The sequence below is a fragment of the Furipterus horrens genome, unplaced genomic scaffold (genome assembly GCF_987537825.1).
Source record: "Furipterus horrens unplaced genomic scaffold, mFurHor1.1.pri manual_scaffold_13, whole genome shotgun sequence".
Classification (NCBI taxonomy): domain Eukaryota; kingdom Metazoa; phylum Chordata; class Mammalia; order Chiroptera; family Furipteridae; genus Furipterus; species Furipterus horrens.
This window is the reverse complement of record NW_028327183.1, coordinates 7,121,730-7,141,098: the sequence shown is the minus strand read 5'-3', so window position 1 is coordinate 7,141,098 and position 19,369 is coordinate 7,121,730. Positions and strand designations below refer to the sequence as shown.

General features: G+C 46.1%; 1 protein-coding gene across 1 annotated transcript; it reads right to left on the bottom strand.

Moving 5' to 3' along the window:
* Positions 1-5,239: 5,239 nt before the first annotated feature.
* OGFOD1 (2-oxoglutarate and iron dependent oxygenase domain containing 1) lies at positions 5,240-19,289 on the bottom strand. Its single transcript, XM_090260093.1, has 13 exons — positions 19,079-19,289; positions 18,619-18,764; positions 17,381-17,427; positions 14,103-14,203; positions 11,472-11,588; positions 10,795-10,886; positions 10,464-10,592; positions 10,056-10,169; positions 8,634-8,713; positions 8,048-8,355; positions 6,676-6,798; positions 6,161-6,219; positions 5,240-5,698 (listed from the first exon to the last, which is right to left on the bottom strand). Exons 1-13 carry the CDS (start codon positions 19,230-19,232, stop codon positions 5,537-5,539), a joined length of 1,632 nt encoding a protein of 543 aa, XP_090116219.1. The 5' UTR covers positions 19,233-19,289; the 3' UTR covers positions 5,240-5,536.
* Positions 19,290-19,369: the final 80 nt, after the last annotated feature.

Below are 19,369 nucleotides of genomic sequence, written 5' to 3'. Positions count from 1 at the left end.
ATTGAAAGGTGGGGGTAAATGAATTTGTATTAAGAGTTCCGGGTGATCTATTGGTTCGAGCAATGTTAACCGCTAAAATAGACCTCAACATTCCTAAGGACCCACTTATTTCTCAGGACGTCAGGATTTCTCTAGTTATTCAGAGACCTGGACTCCTTTCATCATGCGGCCGTGTTACCCTCCATGGCAGCCTTTCTCAGCCTCAGGAAAAGGAACTGGGGGACCCTTTCACATTCAGTGCGTACAGGGAGACCTTGTGGCATTGGGGCTTCCCCCTCTCACTCGGATCCCTACTGGAGAGGGGCTGTCCTAAGGCCTTGCGGTTATTTATACCCAAGCCAGCACAAAAGGACAGGCTTCTCAAGGCTGTGGTCTGGAAATAGCCCCCCCTCATTTCCACTCATGTTCCATCAGCTCGCGTGGCCACGCACCAGACCGCCGAGGCCGGGCAGTGCTGCCTAGCTGTGCGCCTGCCGGGAGGAGAAAGCTGTGGTGCCAACAGCTAGCAACTCCTTTCCTAAGAGTCAACGTTTCGCCTCCAGGTAGATTTCAGGGCTGGTTTAGTCAATTTCCACATCTTACAGCATTCACAGGTAGTTGAGGGAGAGGGGCCTTTCCTCTGTGGTAGAGGAACGGGGCCAGGTTCCTGCAATTGGCCATTTAGCACGAGCCCTTCTGCTCCTGGGTGAGACTGATGGAGCCCGAATGAGATGATGCCTTGTTAATACCTTTGGTTCGCATTCTCAGCCCGTAAACTCTAGACCTCCATATTGACTGTTATTTTTGGTAATCCCTGAGGTAGTAAAGAACCTTTTCTGCTGCGAAGTTGAGGAAAAGGGCAGGGATTACTTATTGGCCTGAGTCACAGAACTACTGGCAAAACTCAAGTTCCACTGTTGAGTCCTTTTCAGTTTCAACCATAGTCTAACCTGAGATTAAAATCTCTAGTTGAGCCCTGGCTGCCAAGGCTCAGTGGATCTGACGCCTGCCTGTGAACCAGAAGGTCACTGGTTCGATTCCCAGTCAGGGCACATGCCTGGGCTGTGGGCCAGGTCCCAGGTTGGGGGTGTGTGGGAAGCAACCCATCGATGTTTCTTTCCCTCTCCTTCTCCCCCCTTCCCCTCTCTCTAAAAATAAATAAAAATCTTAAAAAATAATTAAAAAAAAATCTCTAGTTGGGGCTGGCTTTAAATTGTGTGGCACTGTGCATTTGTAGGGACCCTAACCAAAGAATCTAATCAAGGATCATTCTGTTGTTCTTCAGCCAGAATACTTCCTTCTTAACCTATAAATATTCATGGGCAAGGCCTGAAGGGGTCAACCTACAGCCAGATATTTTTAAATACTCTTGATTTATAGATTATAAGTTTATTTTCACATTAATTTGATCTTCTTGATATTAGTGTCTGAGCTCAGAGAGGCAGAGTATTTTCCACAGGGTCCCGCAGTTTGGTTTAGTGAGTTGTGTTTAGGTTTGAAACCAAGTAGTCATGGCCCTCTCTGCTCTTCTGAACCGTTCCCACAGATGAGGTGAAAATGTTCGTGGAACATTGTTACCTTTCTTGTCTTAGAGGTCACCATGTTCAGCTTTGGGACAAGAAAAACTAGTTTTCAGTGACTTCCCTCTTGTTCTATCTGGATAGAACCTGAGTGCCCTCTGGAAGCTACACTGTAAGCCTTGTTTTGTGCTGAGCTTTGTTGAAGCTTTACGTGAACACTTGGCCTTCATGTAAAAGCTGATCTTGAGGATTCTGGTATCTGGGAGAAAGCTTTTCAGTCATTTGAGCATCACCTTTAAAAAGTCACCCACCAGGTGCTCAGTATTTTAGAATGGTTTTTGTTATTTCCCACCATGTCTGCCTGTCCACACACTCCAAGGCTCAGCTGAAAAGCTCTCTTCCCAGGAGCCCTTTCCTCTCCCATGCCTATGGCTTAACCCTCACGGCGTCCTGTGTTTACATAAATCTTAAGCCCCTATTACGTGAGAGCAGGGGCCGCATCTTAATCGGCTTGGCCTCCCGATGGTGCCAAGCGAACGCTTCAGCGCTGATGGCACCTGCTGCTCTCAGGGGACTGTCTGTCCTCAGTCGGCCTGTCAGTGGCTGCAGAAATCAAAGGACTAGGAGCTTGACAACTATTAGGCAACCCTGGAAGCGCTTTACAGGAATGATCGTCAACATTATTAAAGTTTCACATTTTATCATGAGCAGTTACAAATATGCCAGAGCACAGCCCTGTGATCACAGGACTAAATTATCTCCCATTTCACTTTGCAGCTGAAGAACGACATCCGTGCAGCCTGGCTCCCATCTGGGCCCGGCCCACGCCATGTGCTGTAGCTCCTCAGTTCTTTTTATGTGTACGGTGCAGAAACCTGCTTTTCCTCACGGGATACCACGTGGACAGCTCTTAAGTAGTTTTCAAACTTGTCTCTGTGGGCTGACTGCAGCAGTCAGACGGGATCCTGCGTTTTGGTAGGAGTGCCCCGTTTGTGAAGGCTGGCGAGCCTCCTGCCTCAGGTGTCCTCTGTTACGGATCCTTTTAATAGGATTTGTATTGTTTTCACTTGGTTTTAGTAGTGGTCAGTGTACAACGGTATTGAGGAGATACTGCAGCCAAAAGCTTCTTGTTGAGAAATGACTCATCTGGGAGAGACAGTCCAAAGGTTTGCGTTTTGGGCATTCTGAGGGAAGGAAACCACCATATCTTGTGGAATTTGGGACAGTAAGTAGTAAAAAAGCCAGGTTCAAAGTCTAACAGCCCCTTTCTCTCCTTGGCTTCATTTTCCACGTCTTTCAGATGAGGCACTGAAATTAGATTATTTACAGGTTTTTCCTTAAATATATTTTTCCTTCTCTGAGCAGAAATGCTAATAGGCTCTCAAAATAAGTTTATGAATATGTTCTTAATTTCCATCCTGGGTAAGTGATTAGGAGGATTTGGCGTGGGGATGTGACCTTCACACAATGCACAGCAAGTGCCAAAGTGGTCTCTCTCAGGCTGCGCTCTGTCTGATGCTGGGCCTTGGAGCCCACAGGACAGGCAGGCAGAAAGGATGTAAAACCGGGAACGACAAGAACGAGCTGGAACTGACAGGCATGAGCTGGAGCCCAGGAGGGCACGTTACCTGTGTCCTTTCTGAATTCTGGCCTTGATGGTGTGGGTGTCCTGCAAAAATGAAGCGCCTCCATCAGAGAAGCTGAAGGAAGATCCACAGGCAGTGGGTCAGCTGCAGGCCCCCGATGCTTGTTGACACCACCGAGGGGAGCCAGTAGATACGCGAAAACGTGCGTGAGCTACAATGAGCTACATACAATGACCGTTGCTTCCCTCGGACCCTCCAAATCCCGCCTAAGAATCTGTGGCCCACTCTGAGGGGGACACGGGAGGGAATGCTGGGAAATGTAGTTGCTCCAGTGCACTCAGTGCTTGTTACAGGATGCTGGGGTTCAGATGACCATTACTTTACATTTTTACATGTTGCTTTAATGCTTTACAACGGACATGTGTTATTTATATAATAGGAAAAACATATAAAGCTATTCTCTTTGAGGAAAAACAATCTTCCTTTACTAAAAGGAATGACTAAGAATTTGAGGTTCACTATTAAGCATTAAGAGAGAAGATGCCATATATGGGGGAACACCACAGCTTTGATCTGAAAGAAGTAGAAAAAGGGTGCCCATGCTTAATTCCTCTTTGCCACTTCGTTGTCAACATTGGCTCCGGGCGCTAAAAACCGAGGTGAAGAATGAAGTGCTAAGGAAAAGCGGTTTCTCAATCACTGGGTACCTTGAGTGCAGCCAGGGGCCTCTAAGTTACAGCATCCTTCACAGTCTAAGAGGTGATGTCACTCACAGCAACAGCCGAGCCTGGCTCTTAGGGATTCACTCCCCTCGGCAGGGGAATCCTTATGTAGTGCGCAGAAGATTCTGCTGTGTGGACAGACCATGCACACACGGGGGTCAAAGAGAAACTAATGAGCACACGGTAACATGTGGGCAGTGTGTTAAGATTTAGACGCAGCACTCCAGAACTGGCAAAGCTCAGATGGTACTTCGTGCTGTGAATCTCAGACTACTCCCCGAGCTTGGCGTGCGTGACGGCTTCCCCGCCCAGCACGTTCCCTTGGGCCTTCCTGGGGTTCTGCCACTGACTGGAGTATCTAGAACCTCAGCCCCTCTCTCCCCCGCTCAGGAAAACACATCAGGGAGTGAGTGAATGGAAGTCATTTAGGGATGACTTTCAGCCTGCAGGACCTTCAAAGGCAAGCTTTGAAATGTAAATCATTAGTCCCAGAGTAGCTGGAAGCTCACCTGAGCATCCCTATACTATGGTTAAAAACCTGGCCTCCAGAATTGCATGTGAAGTCATCCATTACTGTGTAAGTGTAGGAAGATAACAGAAGAACTAGTTCTAGGTATTTTTTTTTTTATATCATACTTTAAAAATCTGTTTTATAATAATATTAGTACATGTGTAAAATTTATACATAAATATAATGGACATACATGCGAAAACAACTTTTACTGACTGGAGAGCCATCCTGTACACCTAAAAATTGAGGGTTCAATTCCCAGTTAGGGCACATACCTAGGCTGCGAGTTTGATCCCCAGTAGGGGCACGTACAGGAGGCAACTGATCAATGTCTTTCTCTTCCTCCCTCTCTAAAATCAAGAAACATATCCTTGGATGAAGGTTAAAAAAAAAAAAGAAACCATCAACCTGGGAGAAAGTGAAACTCATTTCCTTCATTTCAATGCAAACTACAGAGTTAGTGCATGTCCTGGGAGTCACAGTGGAAGAGCTGTAGGCAGTGGGAGGAAGTGTAACGGGCCCGGGACAGGATGGAAGTTCTGTGATTTTCTAAACCCGTGTCCTTAGGAAGAGCAGAACCTGCAATCATGATGAGCATATTAAAAAAAAATCATTGGAAACATGGATGAATCTTGAAGATTTTATGCTAAGTGAAATAAACCAGTCACAAAGAGACCAGTATCGGATCAGCCCACTTACATGAGAAACATGGGTAGTCAGATCGAGAGACAGGAAGTAGAATGTTGGCGGCCCAGGGCTGGTGAGGGGAATGGAGACAAGAGTTTCAGTTGTGAAGATGGGAAAGTTCTGGAGACGATGGCGGCGATGGCTGCACAGCACTGTGCGTGCGCTTCATGCCACGGAACCACATGCTGTAAACTGTTACAATGGTAAATTTATGTCATGTATGTTTTACCAAAAAAAAAAAAAAAAACCCAACATATTTTTAAATAATTGTAGAAGTCAATATGGAAAACTGAAGAACTGAATGTTAAAGAAAAAGAAACATTAAAAAAACGAAAAGAAGAAAAATCATTTTTTCAATTAAGAGAGATGTGCACAATCTATCTCCAAGCTCAAGGCCTCCGTGAGGACAACCACTCAGGGTCCCATTAAAGGACAGTCTCAGGAACAGGGTCAGAGGCGTCACCTCGTAGCTCTCCTTGCCCGATGCCTCGCTCTCCCAGACGTCCCCGACTTCAGCTTCGCCCCGTCCTGTCATTCATAATAGACGAACGAGAAGTCCCAGAAACCTGTTCTGTCGGGGCAGATTTTCTTCTGTTCGAGGCTCCGGTGGTTAATATGCTTGACAAATTTCAGAGTCTCTCTGTCTCTGTAGACCAACGCCAGAGAATTGTTTTCTGGATTCACCGTCAGCAGCTGAGAGGCAAATACAGTGACACATCAGGACATGGGGCTTACCCCCAGCTCGCTGCTTCAACGACTCACTGCTGAGCAGATGGGTTCCGGAGCCTTCACGAGGAAGAGCCATTACTGTGGTTGTCAAGACATCTTCCTACAAACCCCGTTCCAGAGCGTGCCCCGCCAGGCTTTACCCAATGGGTTCACTTCTCAGTACACTGAAAGACTAATGGGAATGTACCATGTGGCTCTTAATGGATTTGGAATTTCTCAGGGTGGAGAGAATAAATGCTTGGTGATCATCCTTCAGCATCTTTATTCCCTGCGGAGCACTTTCTACTAGAAAGCAGACCACTGCCAGGCAGACCAACATGGATTTATCAGTTAAAGACACTGGTAGAGGTAACACAAGTTGGGTTTCCGAAGAATGAAAGCGTCCTCAAAACGAAAAAGCTAAGTTTGCTATCAGAAGCAACTTACCTCTTCATCTTCTCCCTTGGCGATGTAGGAAGTAAAGCCGCCGTATTCGGGCTCCCAGCCTTACAAGGGAGAACAGACAGCACTCAGAGGCTCTCAGGACAACCGGTGTTGGAACTGCTGACCCAGGCTGCGTAAGCCGGGGCATGCGGGCGTTCAGCAGTAACCAACGCCATGACGTAGGAGCCTCAAATGACCACTCAATCCACATTAAATAAGAACTGAAAACTAAGCATTGGATGTAAAATTTAAGGACAATTACATAAATCTGTAGATCGGGGTGGGGGCAGTTCTTAGAGGGAAACCACGGTTTGGTCCATCTCCCGTACCCTAGTTACAGATATAAATCCTACGCTGGGCTGCGAGACTGAAACTCACAACCCCTAGGATCCCTTCCAACACTGAGCTCCTGTCATCTGAGATCCCGGACAGGGCCAGTACTTCTGAACTGGGTCCGTGGGAGAGGGGCACGTGGGAGAGGCTGCCCCGTAAGGAAACAATTCCGGTCCCCCTCCTACCTTCACAGCCACAGTACAGAAGTAAGTCCAGGGCAAATTCCGTCTTGCTGTTGTCATGAATTAAAGTGTAGTGACCAGTCCTCCAGCGCCTCAGTTCCCCCTGGCATGTGGGAACACTTGAGTCTAAGAAAAATAACAAAATAACTTTGATACCACTGCTAGGTTGCAGAGGAATGACAAGTACTGGTTTTCTAACCATTCTGAAATTGATGTGATTCATATATATATAGTGTTAGCTACACTGACATTAACACTGCTAAAGTTGGGTTAGTGACTTCATAGCTTTTCTTTAAGAGTCAACTTTGTAAAGAGCGCCTTTTCTCATTTACCCCCACACTTCCCACTTGCTGTGGCCAGAGCCTGCACACAGGAGATGCTCAATCTCAGAACAAAGCACCTTTTGGTGGCTCATGTAACTTTTCTTCCAAGTTGCAGATGCACAAAGAAATGAAACCAAAAAGGAACAGAAATGGAGAAATACTTTGGTTTTTCTAAGTCTCGGTGGTGACCAAAGGGACAGGTCAGTCAGTATGGGAGCCTACAGCACCCAAGGGACACTGCTGGTGGGGAGCACCTTGCCCTGCAGGTCTTATTTCCATGGCATTCACCTTCCTTATCTCTGCTCTTCTAACTGCGTGGGGTCCTTCTCAGGAAATCAGAGTGGGAGCAGGGAGCAGAGTTCTAACCTGATCTCATACACGCTGTAACGTTTATGCCGAGTTCACGGCTGCTCAGTGAACGGGGCCAAAATTTCCACAGAAGTGTTACCTCTTGCATTTCTGAAATTTTTCTTTCCTCTATTTTTAATAATTCCCTTCTCCTTATTTGTCCAAATTCCAGCAAGTTTTTCTTAGTCTGTTATTGGTCCTTAGCAGAAATGAGCTGCTCACCTTCCTCTCCTTACTGGTCTTGTGTTTCAGAGTTATTTCAGGCAAAGCCAGTCATCTTTTTCTCCACTGTTGGTACTGAGAAAATGTACCAACCACTACCTGTTCCGCCCACCTGGAGCACTCTTCCCGCAGATCCTTCCTGCCACTCAGATCTGAGCTCATCTGACAGCTTTTCCAGGTTGCCCATCCACCTAAGAGGCCATGCAGCCATTCCTCAGCACAGAACCCGACGAGTAAAATGGTCTGTGTAGCATTTGTCTGACACTTATCTGACACTTTCTGGTTGTTGGTGTCTACATTGAATCTCCATCCTCTCCTTTTAGAGTGTACACTCAAGGACAGCGGGGACCTTGTCTGTTCTATTCTCTAGCTCCTAAAACAGGACCGAGTGTATAGTAGATGCTCAAGAAACACCTGTGGAGTAAATGACTGCATGGTGAATGCGTACTGGGAAACCGGGACACGTCGCAACAGCAGCTTACCGTTCCTGGCTTCGTTTTCCTCTGGCTCCGGGTCTGCCTGTCTGTCGCTCTGCTGGCTGCTGCTGCCGACGGCAGCCTGATCGTTCTGTGGCCCGGAGGAGCTACCGCTTGTCCCTTCTTCAGTGCTTTCTGGAGCAGAGGCTGCCTCTTTTATGTCCTCCATCCCGCCTTCTTCGGAAGGGGCCAAAAAGTGGAGCTGGAGGCCGGTGAAGTTGGAGAGCAGCAAGAACAGAGCCTCAGAGCGCAGTAACGTCATGCAGCCCCTCAGGGCGTCAGGAAGCGTGCTCTCCTCTGCTGTCTCGTAAAACCTGAGAACGGCAATGGCAGCCCCGTCAGTGCCACGGACGTGACATCACTCACGGAACAACGCTGCTGGTAGCTCTGCACCTCTCCCCCTGGTGCCTGGCAGGGCTTACCAAAGCGCGCATTGTTACAACAGTGAGACCCCTTCTGGGCCTGTGACTGGATGTCCCTGGGGGCCCCACACCATTAGGGCGAATGTCCTGTTACCGGAGCCGGGCCTTGCAGACAAAGCCTTGCAGGTGCCAAAGGCAGAAGCAAAAGTGTCTTGGATGATGGGTTCTACCTTTTGTTAGGGGGACCTCGGTTGCTCCATTTCACACCTCCTTTCTCCAAAGCCTCACAGACCTCTGCGAATTTCTCAGGCTGGAAAACAAGCCAAGAAAGCAGCAGTTAGCAAATCTCCTGTGACCCCACCCGGGTCTGGCAGGGGTTACAGCTCTGCAGAACCATCTGACTGATTCCCACAGGGGTCAGATGACTCTCCCCACTTTCACACAGCATCCCCCAGCCCTGTATGGTGAATCCAGAGCAAAGAGGGATAAGTTGCCAGCGTGCTTTAGCCAAGAGACCCGAGTGTCAATCTGGGCCATTTCCTTATGTGGTTGTCTCTCTTCTGTCAAATTCCTCAGCCTCTCAAATTCCTTCATTTATAAAATGAGGATCATGCTACAGACTAATTCATAAGATGTGAGGGAAAAAAATTAAAACTGCAAAACAGTCACTGTCATTACAATGAGAATCTGTATAACCATATGGATTCTCCAGGCCTCAGCTCGTTCCCTGCATTTAATCAACACTGTAAATCTGAAACGTCAAGTTCAGTATGAGAAGCTGATTAACCTACTGAAATGTTCTCCCCAGGAGGCCGCCTAAGTACTTGTTTTGTGCAGTTTCCCAAAGAGTGTTCTGGGAACAGTAGGCCTATCAGCTCTACATGGAAAAGGATCCCAGAGCATGGTTTAGTTAAGCTGAATTAAAAGGGGTCAACAAGTTAATTTTCTATAATACTTGTGAAATTCCTTACTATGCTAACGTCAGCTATAAAATTCCGAGAGAGCGAGCGAGAGAGACAGACAGACAGTTATGTACTGTCTCTCGACCTTTTTTCATGAAGGAACAGCTCTTGGGACTGTGATTCTGTGGGATTCAGGGTCAACTGCAAAGCACCATCACAGCGCACATGGTCTTGTTTGGCCCTCACAACTTTTCAAGATGGACAAGGCAGGTTTAAGCTGACAGACTGAGTGATCTGGTCAGGATGGTAAAATCACGGAGCCGGGACGTGTTCCAGCTCTCCCCTCACTGTAAAGTGCTGCTTTGTGACTGTCAGACATTCGTCAACAGGTGCTGATCAATTACCGATGTGTCTATCACTGAAAGTAACAGTGTGCCCCAGAGTCATCAAATGAACAGGAGGGGAACTACACACAGCTCCCTCTCAGAACAGAAGCTTGTGTGTGTGTGTGTGTGTGTACCATTAAGACTGTACAGAACTGGGGAATACCCAAGGGACTCTTAGCCCAGTAAGCACACAACGGACACCACTGTTAGCTATTAACATCATTTCTATATTTTGTTTGAAGTAGAGGATGACATAAACATTCTGACCAGGAACGAAGACTCTCTTGGTGATGCCTATTCACCCCTCCCCAAGAAGCAAGACCATATGCCAAACAAGATACACTGACAGGATGTATGGACCTACCTTAAGGAAATCTTTCAGGAGAATTTCAGACTGTTCTTCAAACTCTTCTTGAATTTGAATTTGGTGATCCATGTCCAGGTAAGTAGGGTTGATCCATTCATATAAAATCTCATGCTTACAAAGGAGCAGCAGATACGAAAGGTTGAGTTAATAATTCCTATTGCTTTTGTTCTTACATCATTTCACAGTAGTAACAAACTACATGCAAATCCTCAATTTGTAATTGTCTCCTTGTTAAACAGAGCGCTGGAAAACGCCCTGCGAAGGACACCGTCGGCAGTTATCTAAGAAAAGTGGAAGGGCAAGCTCCCAGTCTAGCGTCATTATCAGGAATTATCAAAACCACACAAACCAATGCTACGTCACAGTGGCTCAGGTAGAGTCCCAGCAGCAGGAACACATCCTTACATCTTTCGGGATATGAGGGCTGCGAGGTATGAGAGGTTCAAAGTAGGTAGGAGGCCTCGTCAGTGAGGGACCATGAAACCAGCCACTTATAGACAAACGTGACTTTTCTTCAGACAGGACCTCAGACACCTGGAAGGACGAGACCAGCGGGACATCAGCACAAAGAATGAGGAGGAAGGCTCCCCGCCAAGGCACACAGATTTCGGGTCCTTCACATTAGGCTGAAAACAATCTGGCCAGGGAAGTCCAACAGGAAACTGTCACATTTAGGTAACAGGCAACTAAATGGTGTGATCCTTGGCACTACGTATCTGTGGCTGACAATCCTTACCTGGTGGAAGGACACTGGAGACACTTCGAAGAAAACCATTGTGTTCCACGAAGGGACAAGAGACTTGACAATCTGCTTCGGCTGAAAGTGTTCTGCCCCAGGAGAGAACATGTCCAGAAAAATGATTCCATTATCCTTTACTGCTGCCAGGCCACCCTGTTTCACCTTGACAACCCCCGCATTTCTAGGGGTATCTAGATGTACCCTTCCGGCCCCCAAATACCACCCCTCCCAGCTGTCTCACTCATACTTGCTAGTTCTGCCAGGTGACACCTGTTCTCCCAGCAACCATTCATCCATTATTGGCTGAGGGCTGAGAGTTTCTGGGAGTCGCCCTCTGGGGTAAGTCATTACAATAAAAATCCCGACTTCCTGCCAAAAGGACTTCTCCTGGCAGATTCACCGCCATGGACAGCTGCACGTGCTCCCCAGTACCCTTTCGTGGCCCGTATTCAGAAGCCAGGTCTGACTGCTCCTCACCTAAGTCAACTACCTCATCTCTGGAGTAACGGTTACCTCCGGGACAATCAGACAGCGGGCTGTCAGGGCCCGCGTGAACCCCTCCTGCAGCAGGGGCCCCCGCAGTCCACGGCTCCCACCCCTTCGCAGGAGCACAGACCCTGTGCATGAGGACTGGGAAGCAGCTGTGGGTGCTGAAGAGGAGGCGCATGTCTTACCGTCAACGTTGAACAAGTCCAGGGTGCCCCCCAAGCTCCTGTCCCAGGGAGGGACCAGGTAGAGAATGAAGGCGATGCGGCGCCCCTCCAGCTCATCGTCATGGCAGAGCAGGGCATCTGCAAGGTAACGCACAGCCTCACGCCCCTGCACAGCCAAGGGGCAGCCGGGGCCTGACCCCGCACCTGCGTCAGTCCACCCGACCTTCACCTGTCACGGCAGCTCCTTCTGCCTTAAAGTAACACCCATTTCTCCTCTTGGATTACAGAAATAAAACTGTCAACTCTATAAACACTGAAGAGCACACATGTGGTCAGGCCCAGAGATGATCATTAACTACACTTTTACATGTTTACCCCTGCTTTTTACATTATTATTCCATGGCAAGTATCTTTCCATATCAATATGCATACCTGTCATCTTTTAATGGCTGCGTATTCTACTATATGGGTTATGAAAGACCTCCCTCCCCCTTTAATCAATCATCTATGTGGTTTCCGTTTCTTGTCTATTAAGAAAGAATGTTCTAATGGGCATTATTATGCAAAGATCTTTTTGTACTTGCTCCCATTCATTTCTTGAGTTAAAGTTCTAAAACCCACAAGGTGGGGCTGAGTAAGGTAGGAGACATGCTGGGTGGGAGAGGAAGGGATGCAACGGAGAGCTAAGATTGCTCACACGTGGAGCGATCGCTCAATAAATAATACCCTGAAGCTAATGGCACCCAGGTGGCTCACTGTCAAAGAAGGACACAGAAATCAGTTTAAAGGGTTCCCCTTGATCAAATCTGGCACAATATGAGAATCAGTAAAATGACAGTTACTGATAATCGCCCATTACATAAATAGCAATCCATAAATCCACATTGACATAAATAACCGAGTAAACAAATAAATGGGGAGAGGAAAAGGTTGTCTTAGAGTAGAATGACAACTAATAAACGTAGAAGAAATGATTTTACTGCAAAAATCACCATTTGGCAGCCTGCATAGTAACAATTTAGCAGGAAACATCAGTGGGTGCTAAACCAAATGAACCAAAGTTTGATGAGAACAGTAACTTTGTATAATCTTAAAGTGTCTTGCCACAAAATAGTTAACTTACAGACAGAAAAGGGCAAGTTTACAACAGAAAAACTCAACTTCAGCCACCACCTTAATTAAGTGGTCAAAGTTAGTAACACACAGAAACCACGGACCACTTGATAGGCTGCAGTAAAAAGAACCCATCCTTCTGTAACATTCCTGCCAAAAATGCATGGCTTGAATCTAGTCACGAGGAAGCAGCGGACAACCCGAACGGAGGCAAGTTTGACGGAAGAACTGCTCTGCACGTCTTCAGCAGCGTCAAGACCGTGCAAGTCAAGGAGAGACTGGAGCTGGTCCAGACCGAGGGGGACCAAAGAAACATGACGAGGAGGTGGAACAAGCAACCCTGGACCGGGTCCTTTGCTGTAAAGGACCAAATAATGGAACTAAATGGAGCCTGTGGATTAAATGGGAATAATGTATCAGTCTTAATCTGATTTTGATAATTTATTACTATCATGTAGGAGAATGTCCCTGTTGTATGAATTACCGAAGTGATTCAGGGTCACAGAGCACCACAACCGTAACCTACTTTCAAGTAAAACAGAAGAAAAAAAAATTGTGCTATGCGTGCCACTTCTCTGTGAGTCTGAAATTACTTCAGATTAAAAAGAAAAAAATAAAGTTAAGAAAGGGCGTATGCTATGACTCTTCATGTGTATCACTAAGTGATTCTCAAAAAGTTGTCACCAAGTTAAACTGCCAGGACAGGAGTTAAACCCCAATTAAAACAAAAACAAAATACACTTTTCCTTCCAGGCATCTTTTCAAAAAGACATGTACAGCCCTGGCTGGTGTGGCTCAGTGGACTGAGCATCGGTCTGCAAACCGAAGGGTGACAGGTTTGATTCCCAGTCAGGGCACGTGCCTGGGTTGTGGGCCAGGTTCCCATTTGGGGGCGTGTGAGAGGCAACCACACAGTGATGCTTCTCTCCCTCTCCCCTCCCCTTCCCTTCTCTCTAAATGTGAATAAATAAAATCTTTAAAAAATAAATAAAGCTTAAAAAAAAAAAAAGAAGACATGTACATGCTCAGAAAGGGGAACTGGGAGAATGGACCCCAAACTGTTGACAACAGATACCTCTGAAGAGAAAGGCAGGGAGAGCGGCAGCTGAAGGGGACTTTCAAGGTTTACACCGTATATTTCTATATTGTTTGAATTTTTTTCCTGAAGGGGGTAGTCACTTATTACAGTCAAAATTTAAAAAAAGAGAAAAGGAAAAAAATTGACATTGACGAAGACATCTGTTCCCTAAGAATTCTAAGGGAAAAGTTTCCCTATCACTGCTGAATTTCCCAGTGTCGTACGGCAAGTTGGTGTGTATGTGCATTATCAGTGTTTTCCTGAAAATACGATCAATGTCGTTCATCATATTCCCAAAGGGAAGTGCTGCCTTGTGCATTCCAAGGCAACGAGCGTTTCTGTACACGGGCTGCTCAGATCTTCCTTAAGACTCTAATGTCACCCAGGGACAGTCTAGGATTTTGATACACTGACACCATTTTTCTATCCTTGTTTAGTAAAAGCCTTTAAATTGTACAGACCTGAGAATTCATATTTAGCACATGACATGTCAATGGTTGATTCCAGGTCAATCTTGGAAATGTCAGAAAGCCAAGCACGGAAGTCTTCAAACAGAATTTTCCTAGAAATGCAAACAAGATAACTTGTTATGCAATAGAGTGGGCTACCTTTGGGTAAATGCCACATCTTACGTTTCCCTGCAGGTTGTGGTTTATTCAAGATATCCATTCCCAAGAGTGTTCCTCACTTGAAACTTGCATTGTTTAGGACTAGCACATCCTTAATTATTTTCTTAGGATAATTTTTTAAAGTATATTTTATTGATTATGTTGTTACAGCAGTCCCAATTTTTTCCCTTTGTTCCCCTGTGCCCAGTACCCCCTTCCCTCCAGCAATCCCACCTCTCTTTGTTCATGTCCATCGGTTGTGCATGTAAGTTCTTCAGCTTCACCTTTCCTATACTGTTCTTAATGTCCCCCTGTAGGCGAAAGTCACAAGCCCTCTGCCGGGGGGCCTGCAAGTGGGCCCCCCTACCCAAGTGTCCTGTGACCTCAGCTTGCAAGAACTTGCAAGCAAGTCTTGCTGGCGCCAGCGGCTGCACGCGGCTCCTGGTGGCTGAGTCACAGAATCAAGGGAACGAAGAGGGCTGAAAACCTAAGCCTCCTTTCCCATAGTGATAACATCAGATGTGGAGCAGACCCTTGGACCTTTTGTGATTTACCGCTTTGCTCTGTAGCTCTATAGGTTAATGTTTATCCCTCTTAGTGGGATCAGGTAAGCCTTTTAGTTCTGTAGCTCTATAGGTTAATGTATATCCCCTTTAGTGGAAAGAATGTTTGTTACCATGTAAGCCTGTTTGGTTTCTATTTAGTTTTACTTTAAAAAAATTTTTTTTCTGCAACCCAATAAAAGAAACAGAAGGCTGTGAATAATTGCTGATGGCCTGAGCGAGCCACAGTCCTCCGTGCGTAGCTGGCCACTCATCCTGCTTGCTGGACTTAATCTCAGCGTCTCTTTCCACAAATATTCACGCAACAACCCCCTATCTATTGTGTATCTACCAATTATGCTTCTTAATCCCTGCACCATTTCCCCATTTCTCCCCCTCCCCCCTCCCAGCTGATAACCCTCCAAATGATCTCCATACCTATGATTCTATTCCTATTCTGGTTTGCTTAGATTTTTTTTTTTTTTTTTAGATTCAGTTGATAGTTGTGACTTTGTTGTCATTTTAATGTTCATAATTTTGAACTTTTTCTTAATTAAGTCCCTTTGACATTTCATATAATAGGTTGGTGATGATGAACGCCTTTAGCTTTACCTTGTCTGAGAAGCACTTTATCTGCCCTTCCATTCTGATGATAGCTCTGCTGGATAGAGTAATCTTGGTTTAAGTCCTTGCTTTTCATCACCTTGAATACTGCTCGCCAGTCCCTTCTTGCCTGCAAAGTGTCTTTCGGGAAATCAGCTGAGAGTCTTATAGGCACCCCTTTGTAGGCAACTCTCCGTTTCCCTCTTGCTGCTTTTAGGATTCTTTCTTTATCTTTCACCTTTGGCATGTTAATGATGATGTGTCTTGGTGTGGTCCCCTCTGGATCCAGCTTTCCTAGATCTCTCCGTGCTTCCTGGATTTGTATGTCTACTTCCTTAGCAAAATTTGGGAAGTTTTCCTTCACTATTTTTTCACATAAGTTTTCAATTTCTTGTTCTTCCTCTTCTCCTGGCACCCCCATGATTTGGAGGACATTTAAAGTAGTCCCAGAGGTTCTCAAGCCTTTCATTTTTTAAAAAAAATTCTTGTTTTTTCATTCTGTACTGGTTGACTTTTTTTCTTCCTTATGTTCCAAATCATTGATTTGAACCCCGGTTTCCTTCCCTTCACCACTGGTTTTGTGTGGATTTTCCTTTGTTTCACTTAGCATAGCCTTCACTTCTTCCCTTATGCGTTTGCTGTACTTAAGCATATCTGTCAAGCCTGTGAGCATCTTTATCAGCAGTGTTTTGAACTCTGCATCTGTTAGGCTGGCTCTCTCCTCATCTGTTAGGTTGGTTGTCTCCTCATCGCTTAGTTCTCCCACTGGAACCTTGATCCATTCCCTCTTTTGGGCCATACCTTTCTGTCTCATCTTGAGAGGCTCCTGTGTTTGTTTACCTCTATGTCTCAGGTAGAGCTGTCATATCTGTTACATTGTAAGGGGCGGAGCCTTAGGAGTTATTAAGTACAGGATGACCTATTTCACTACGTTGTGGCGCTGTTTGTGGGGGAGGGGTCCGAGAGGGAACAATGCCACTTGCTCAGCACTCGCCCTCTTTCCAGGCACTTCTCCCACTTTGTATGGGACTGGCGCCTCTCTAGCTGTTGCCCTGGCTGTCACTCCCAGAGTGGGTGGCTCTGCAGATGTTGTAGGACTGTGGGGGCCCTTTAAACAAGCAGACTCTGCTGAGACACTGGCAATTTCTTCCTCTGCCCCAACCCCCACTGGTTTGCACAGTCAGAAGCAATGAGGCTTTATTTTCCCTGGTGCTGGGAACGTGAGCTGTTCGGTCTGGTCTGGTGCTAGGAGCGCTCCCCAGGTGTCCCTCCCGACTTTTTTAAATGTGTGGCTACCACTGCTGCTGCTGCTGCCGCCACCACCACACCGTGTCCTCTCTGCCCCAGCTCCGCCCCTCCTACCTGTCTGGATGAGTATTTCTTCTTTATATCTTTGTCTGTTGGACTTCCATGCAGCTTGATTTTCTGGAACTTCTGGTTGTCTCTAGTTTTGAGGTAGTTGTAGTCCTTCTCAGTTGTGGAGGGAGACGCAGCGTGTCTGTCTACGCCTCCATCTTGGCCGGAAGTCTCAGGATAAATTTTTATAAGTGGAATTATGCTACAAAAAGCTAAGCCTAATTTTAAGTGTTTCGATACATCTTTCAACACCATCTTCTAAGAAAGATTGCAGCAGTGTATAAAGGTATCTATACTTCTGTCAACACTGGAGTTTTTGTTTCTAGTATTTGCCACCCTAATATGTGAAGAATGGTTCCTCTGCGTTAGTTTGTTTCCTTGACTAGTAACACAGTTGAACATTTTATCATTGAGAAATTTGGGCCCTGGAATCGGACAGAGTTGGGTTTGTATCTGAGCTCCCATGATTTTTACCCAGGTGGCCTTGAAGAAGTTATTGAATTTCTCAGCCTCCTTCCTCTACAAAATGGGATCATCATGTCAACAGAGATTGCATAACATAACATTGAAAGCATTTCCAAGTCAGCCTGGCACATATTAGGCGCCCAACAAACATGATTACTTGTTTACCTTAAAGCACAGATGTGAGGCTCCCTTCTCTTCTTCAAATCATCAGACTTCGTCATGGAAAGAGAAAAAAAGGGTTTCCTTCATGTCTGAGACACACACCCGGGAGGTGTCGCGAGTGCTCGGGCAGTCTGGCACTGGAGGTCAGAGGCTTGGGCTCGGGACCCGAACCACTGCTCTGACGCACAGCCCCGTTTGGCAGCTCTGTGACTTTGGCAAGTCTCTTGGCCTGATTCATTCAACAAACACTTAAGGGGTTATTACCGTGCAGCTTACATTCTTATTGAGCGAGACAGACAATACCCATAAAAAGTCGATCATTAGAATAAAAGGTGAAAACTGCCTGGGAAAGACTCAGCAGGGTAACGGGGGCTAGAAATGCGGAGAGTGGGGAAGGGTTTGCCATTAGAAATAAGCTGACCAGGTTAGACTTCACTGGAGTGAAGTGAAGACTTGAAGGAGATTGCAAAGTACAACAAAGGGCTATCTAGGCAAAGAGGATTCAAGATTCAAGGGTGAAGCCTGCCTGGCCTGCTCAGGAAATTGCAAGGAGACGGTGTGGTCAGAGCAGAGAGTGAGGGGCAGAGTGAGGGGCAGAGCAGTGGGAGACGAGGCCCAAGGCAGTGGGTCCCTTAGAACCATTCCAAGTACTTTGGGTTTTACTTAAAGATACTGGGAACCATTGGAGTTTCTGAGCAAAGGAATAACATGGTCCCACTTACGTTTTTTTCAAATTGAGAAAAAAATTCCCGTAACAAGATTATCGTTTTAATCATTTAAAAGTGTACAGTACAGGACATACTGAATGAACAGCATATTGTAATACATCAAGACACCTAAACAAAGTTGTGAACTCAAAAATTTAAAATGGTTATCTTCCAATTAGAACTCTCTTCAGTACGCCACTCCTCAAAATATGCCTCACCTCTCTGTCTATAATGTACATGTTTATCAGCTTACCATATTTCTTGACTGGCACCATCACTATCACCGCTATTATTTTAGGTTTTAAAGTCTTATAGGGCAAGAACTGGCAAAGGCTCCCAAAGAATAATGGTAGCACCTAACACATAGTTAACACTCAGTAAGCTTATGTTAAACGAACGAATACTTTTAATAACTGCCAGGCAAGGACCCTCCAAGGTAAACCCGATCTAAAACCTCACATCTAAAGGTACTGAATGATTTTATAAATATTAAGTTTCTGAAGTGGAAGAACAAACGGAAAGGGGCATAAATACCTGCTGGAATTTATATAAATCATTATACTTTTCATGGAAGTCCAAGTTCAGAAGTTCCTTCTGAAGCCCTTCCAAGAAGTTTTGGCTTGGGAAGAAGTTTGGGATCACGCAGTGAAGAAAGGGGTCCATGTCCATGACAATAGCTTCTGTGGGAAAGAAAACATGTTTTTTTTTTTTTTTTTTTTTTTTTGCCTCTGAGTAGCATAGTACAGAGCGTACAAAAGGGAACGGTCACGAATTTTCAGGAACCGAGTACCGGAAGTCTAAGATTTGGGGGAAGAATTATAAACTCTTCCCTTTTTTTCTTTACCCACTCAATATTACTTTTTAAAAGATACTGGGATTAAAATATTAGGCCTTAAGATGAGTACCGGTGGTATCACTAAGCTACAGTCTCTGTTCTTGGAGGGGAGTAGTTTAATGTTTACGCGCCGCGGACCCCGTTCACAGCGCAGGTTACCGTGACTGAACGGCGTCCTGCGGCTCCAGGCCTCGGCCACCTGCTTTTTCAAGACTTCCTCTATGATGGCACCTGAAAACTCCACCATCACCTCCTTCTTCCTCTTCTTCCCCGTCCGGCCCGGGTTGGGCTCAGCTGGTCGTTTCTCGCTCATCTCCCCTAAAGCTACAGACCCACACCACGCTGATCCAGCGGCTCTTTTCCTAGGCAGACTACAATTCCCGGAATGCCCTCTTTCCCAGCGCCATCCAATAGAAAGTACGAAAGTGAAAGGAGGCGGGACCCAGGCCT

Coding starts and splice junctions, on each gene's coding strand:
- OGFOD1 (XM_090260093.1), bottom strand. CDS start 19,232: ATGAGCGAGAAACGACCAGCTGAGCCCAACCCGGGCCGGACGGGGAAG. Junction 18,765..19,078: donor CAGGACGCCGTTCAGTCACG/GTAACCTGCGCT, acceptor TCTTTCCCACAG/AAGCTATTGTCATGGACATG. Junction 6,220..6,675: donor TCTGTACTGTGGCTGTGAAG/GTAGGAGGGGGA, acceptor CTCCCTTGTAAG/GCTGGGAGCCCGAATACGGC.